Source organism: Cyphomyrmex costatus, unplaced genomic scaffold (assembly GCF_001594065.2).
Source record: "Cyphomyrmex costatus isolate MS0001 unplaced genomic scaffold, Ccosl1.0 scaffold149, whole genome shotgun sequence".
Classification (NCBI taxonomy): domain Eukaryota; kingdom Metazoa; phylum Arthropoda; class Insecta; order Hymenoptera; family Formicidae; genus Cyphomyrmex; species Cyphomyrmex costatus.
In genome coordinates, this window is record NW_017275488.1 from 38,079 (window position 1) to 44,030 (window position 5,952).

The 5,952-nt window shown below is 38.4% G+C and overlaps 1 protein-coding gene across 1 annotated transcript in view; it reads right to left on the reverse strand.

The window, feature by feature from the left end:
• The window catches only part of LOC108783365 (irregular chiasm C-roughest protein), a 46,557-nt gene that overhangs the window by 18,253 nt on the left and 22,352 nt on the right, over positions 1-5,952 (reverse strand). Inside the window, exons 3-4 of the mRNA XM_018551912.1 lie at positions 2,881-3,081; positions 1,087-1,196 (exon numbers count right to left, since the gene is read on the reverse strand). Coding sequence (XP_018407414.1) covers positions 1,087-1,196; positions 2,881-3,081 — 311 coding nt within the window. The remainder of the gene's footprint in view (positions 1-1,086; positions 1,197-2,880; positions 3,082-5,952) is intronic.

Genomic DNA, 5,952 nt, shown 5'->3' on the forward strand with positions numbered 1-5,952 from the left:
GAGCCGATTTAATTCGAGCGACCATATCCGATAATCTCGTAAATTAATACAGCGCGTCATCCGAGGCGGGCAGTTTTTTTTTTTTTCCCCGGTGGGATGTTGCGTAACGAATAATTTAAAAGCAATCAAAGCGGGCCCGCTAGGCGAAACCCGCAAACGCGCCCCACGTTAACACGTGCGCGCGCAACACCGTCCTGAATTTGACATTGTCCTCTTTGTAGAGACTGATATCGATCATCCACCTTCTCTTTGTCGCTCGCAGCCAATGTACGAACAACGCGACTCACGTTTTGCTTACGCGTCCTCGCGTGCCCGCCGACGGCGTCGCTCACCTGTAGCGACACGATATCGTGAGAAATTATCGATATTTCGGAAACTTTAAGCAGCTTAAAGGAACCGATCGCTTCAAGGAAGGGAAAGCTGATACGAGTTGAATCGCCTATGTACGTTATATTTTATTTGTGCATGCAGAAAGGGAAGTTTCAGTTTCGATCGAAGCCACTTTCTGGCAAATATTTTCCCACAGCAGACACCCGAAAGTTTGGAAAAATAATTCAAACAAGAATTATAAAAAGAAAAAACGAAGCGTTTGGTATATTTTACTGATCGATAATTTTTTGATGTATCTACAGGAAAGTATTTAATCGTGTATTTTCGTGATCTTCTGTATTAGTTTTCTCCTGTTATCATTCTTTCGCTAATTGTACGCTAATTATAGGTACACAGAGGATAACTGTTAAGTAACTATTTTGAAACTATATATTGACTTTATTGAACAACTCGGCGACCTGATTTAGAGGAAAGTTCGAATTACCGTTAATCCGCGTAGAGAGAAGTCTTATTCTATTTTTAATAAATAACAATCAACTTTGAATGCGCACTTTTATCAGCTCCGTTTTAGAATAAAATACCGCGTTTTTATGATCTTTGAGAGAGAGAGAGAGAGAGAGAGAGAGAGAGAGAGAGAGAGAGAGAGCTGAGATAATTACATTAATTATTATACAATATTTTAATGAAGAATCGGATATCTCCTCCCTTCCAATATTAATAGAAGCATCGTCGATATCTACGTCAGTTTCTACTCACCTGTATTCTACATCAGGTGGATTGGCCTCGGCGCAACACTTGAACCTAAGCTCGGAACCTTCGACGATGCGATCGATCTTCGAGAGGGACACCTTCGGTGCGTAACGTACCTGAAAACAAAATACGTAAATCGCCTTTCTCCATTTTCCAAACTTCCCATCACGTAGAAATCGAACATGGGGGGGGTCCGCTCTCAATGTTATCGTCGCGCTTTCGTCCCGAGGTGTGCTACGTGCGTAGTCCGGAATAATAATGATGCATATATCCATTATTGCGCGTTTGAAATTTTCGGAGCGTTCGTTATATATTTCACAAGGGAAATAGGAGATATATCCCGTAGTATATTACTCACGCTCGATACACTTTCAGAATTGAATGAAATTTTATCTTTTCAAATTTTGTCCGAAACCTTTTAGGGGCGTATATTTATCATGTTATTTCATTTATTTGAAACTTTATCCTTTCTAAGGCTATAATTTTTGCACAATTTTAAATAACAGTAACGAGGTATTTGTCGCATTGCGTGTTTCTACGATTCACTATGCTTCCTTTTATCATTCTATCAAATAATATAAATTTTCTTCTCAACTAAAAATATTAACGATTAATACTTTTATGAGCATAAGATAAATTTGAAAAATCGCCATTAATAATACAGCTTATTCTGCATTAAACTTCGAATTTATTTAAACAGAATTTTAGTATTTAAAGATTTTAATATTTAAATATTAAATTTCACAGATATTTAGAGATTTATTTTTGATATCACATTGAGATTTTTATTCGATATAGTATAAAAACATATATATAATTTAAAAGAAGAAGTTAATAACACAGATACTTTTTAGCAGAAATCCACTCTGAATCAAGAAGAAAAATTTATTTTTATATTATATAGCAAGGGTAAAATATTTTCTCTATATACAAAAAAATAAGTTTTTCTTCATTTTGTCGACAGGTGCGTGGATGATAAAAAAGAGAAATCACATCGAAGAAATAGGAGTTTGCTCGAACTCGCTTGCGTAAGAATTGCTCCCAATTAGGATGATATTAACGTCGAACTTATATTAGGAGTAGTGAAAAGCACGGGTAATATATCCCGTGCAGTGTAAAAGAGTTAAGTAATAACTCGTGAGAATTTTCTCTGCAGGTCGGCGCGGTGTGTTCGCAATATCGCCAACCATCTCCGACGTCGTCGTCGTCGTCGTCGCAAATTCGAATGTTCTGCCCGGGCAAAAATCTCTGCGAGTTCGCTTCGTTGCCCTTTTCCATGAAACTATTTGTTCCCTTTGCCACTTCGGATAATGGAGTCTACGTCTCTGAAGAAAAGAGGGCGGAAGTAGTACCCGGAGAACGCGGCAAAGTACTCGCGCGCTCGCAGCACGAAAGTTGCGCCAGCGGATGGCGATTACCGCGCGCTAACCGCTTCTCAAGACACGACGTTAATTATTATACGTCGCCTCGTTACCCTCGTTACCCTCCTCCCTGCCGCGTCCCGGGCCCTGCTTTCGCGCGACTCGCGTTAATTTCTTCCTCCGGTCAGCGAGTAAAAAGAACGCGCGCGTAAAAGGCCAGTGATTTTATTTCCCTTTAAACGAGATTTCTATCTTCCCCCGCTTCCCATTTTCTTTTATTTTTCTCTGATTTCTCGCCGTCTTGCTGACACGGTTCACAGATTTATTTCACGATATTACCCTATGTATTTCCAACTCGATTTTCAACTGGCTCAAGCTCGAGTTCTTATGGAAATTGTGTGTGCCCGAAGACTAGGCAGTTATTACGAGGTATACGTACCTCGACGCGAAGTTTGGCGCTTTGCGGCGAACGATCCGCCATATTTTGACTTTGGCACGTGAAAGTCGTGTTGTCGTGATCCTTCCGCGGCATCACTCTCAGGACGGACTTTACAGTAATCAGCGGACCGTTATCGTACGCCTCCTTCGTGGTTTTGATGCCATGGCGTAGCACGTTGCCCAGTCCATCGATCCACGTGATCTGCAAGAAACGTTACAGTTAAAAATAGCATTGCTCGAGAAAACACCCGCGTCAGGGAATTGACCCGTGACGGGAATTCTTATGCTTTTATTACCATAATGTTGCCCGTGGGACTTAAAAACTTAGTGTTTTTTTTTTTTTTAACCACACTCCTTTTAGAGAAACATTCAAATAAAAATGCCAGTTTTCAATATTATTTATTGTACGTGATATATTACGATACATCTTAAATAATTATTTGAAATAATATGGATTAAAATGGTGGAACAGTCAATTTACTATTTGAAATATCAATTTTTTCAACTTTAGTTTATGACTGCGTGTTTCGAGTCTGACAAATCTTATCGGCGCGCAGTCTATAAAATTGAAATATTATATTTGTAAAAAAATTACATTATATTATCATTAAGCACTAAGATCCGAAAATAGGAATATTTCTTTCTATTGATTTATTCTCGTCGGTCTAATTTCGATTTATAATAATTGTCTATACATACGTGTCTCCTTGAAATATGGTTTTCATTAGTTACTGATTATTGCGATAAATATTTCTACATGCCTCGGTGATCGAATTGATGTGACACTCGTCCTAAAAAGTTGGAAGTTTCAAACTCGAATTCTGGCTGAGATAGTATTTTCCGCAATAAATTATTTACAAGTTCTTAAGATGCTTATTAGTCTTGCTATTAGAATAAATTAGCTTTGTTACTATAATAAATTAATTTTACATTATTAAGAGATTCACTTTGACCAAAAGTAGGATTATTTCTGTTAATTGATTTATTTGGAATAACAAATTTTCGTTAACGTATTCCTCGAGCAAAGTAGTTGGAAAATTTCGAAAATTTTAGCAATATTCTACTGCCTTTGAATTCCACAACTGTATTCAAAATTTTCACGGTGTTGTTTATGGATAAAAACCGATAGCCTCGGAATTGTTGAGAGGGATGCGATTTGCAACGATCAATTAATGAAGTTGCGAACGAATTTCCGTGCATAATGCCGTAACATGATTGTTCTGCCGGACCTGTTCAAACACAATTGCGCGCGTATGTGCGTGCGTGTCGCGGAAATCAAGCTTATCGGCTCTAATTAGACACCTCATGCGAGAGTTCCTGCTGTTTGTTATCGATATGAGATCTCCGGGCTGCAAGTGCCGCAGCGTCCTTCCGCGTTCGCTCTGTGTTATAGGGATCACTAGAATAATCATATTCCCATACAGTGTCGCCATTATCTACGGTATTGTCCTGTATCTCACGATTTATGCATGTACTCTTCGCACGATTTTTACCGTATCAACATATTATTGCAATTTCACGCGAGCCGACAGATATCTATCGGATATAGGTATTTTGTTTTTCAAAGCGTCTCGCGATTGCACCGATAATTTTGTTTTTTTTTCGAATTAATCAGCAACATGCAATCTAATACTTGTTAATGAAATTCATAAAATATACGCTGTTATTTGCAATCTTACATCACTTCTCCACTATGTATATTAAAAACGAGAAGTAATATTAAGATGCTTAATTAATCTGATTAAAAGTATCAGAAATAATTATTAAACTACACACATTTTGAATTCTTAAAAAAAAAAATTATTATTTCTCAGAGAAAAATATTTCAAGAGTTTCTATAATAATACTTGCGAATATATTTTGCAGGATAAAAATGTTACAAGGACATCAGTTGGTTCTATTTTTCGCTTAAATTTGAATATGCGATGCTATTGTTAGCTCTCAACACACAATAGCATAATGGCAAAATCATATATCGGATATAGCACGTGATACTAGGTGATTTCATAAATATATATGGAGATCTTTTTAAACGTGAGAAATATCGGAAATTGACGTACGATTTACGAGCTTGCCTTCTTTCATGCAATCAGTGGTGAATCGAATATGCTTTCCATTGACGTCTTCTTGTGAAGCGGGTTCGTTTAGTCGCTTTTCTAACTGCGGCCTCCGCAGGAAATCGATCTCGTCCGCTCTAATTAGGAGTTCTGCGGTCTCGCGGTGCAGTACCATTTACTATTGTGTCACGAGTGCGAATGAAATTGCCGTGCAAAGTGCATTTGCGTAAAGGAGCGAAAAATCGGAGCATTCGGACATTTTTATCCTTTCTCTTAAAAATTTCTCATAAAATATATAGCCTCATAAAACTCATGATATAATTAACTTTCATGAAACGCGTTGCTTTTAAAGGCAGAATCCGTAATTTCCGAAAAACTGAAACGTTTAAAGACCTTAAAATGAAAATGGATTAAAAAGCTGTGTTAATGGCTGTAACAATATATATGCGCTCCACGCGAAAAAGTATCATTTGTCGCAAAATTATGATTACGACATAATCTCGTCATTTTATTTCGAATCTTTATTTTATATTTCAATAATAAACGGAAGCTTCCGAGCTAATCTCCATCGAACGTCCATCCCACTTTCCCGCTCGCTTAATCATCCGATATTCAGTTTTTACATTTTCGGTATTAAAGCGTGCATTTCGCATTTTCTGGTTGAGAATGGCAGAAATACACGCGCAGCTGGTTGCCCTCCGGGCTAGAAATTTCGAGGCGCGCGCGTCCAGCTTTATTACGAAGCATATTGAGAATCGTATCAGGATATCCCGTAGCGGTTTTCTCTGGTAAGATGAATAGATTCACAACTAATAATTTCCCGTGGGCATCCACGCGCCCCCATCCCGTCACCCCCGCATGGACCATTCGCACGATGGACAATAGCTCTGAAAGTGGAGTTACGGGATGTAGAATAAGCGGTGCGGCCAGGTGAAGAGAAGGTGTTAGTAGTGGTGGTAGTAGTAGTAGTAATAGTAGAGAAATAGAGAGAATGATGGGGGGGGGGGGGGGGGGGG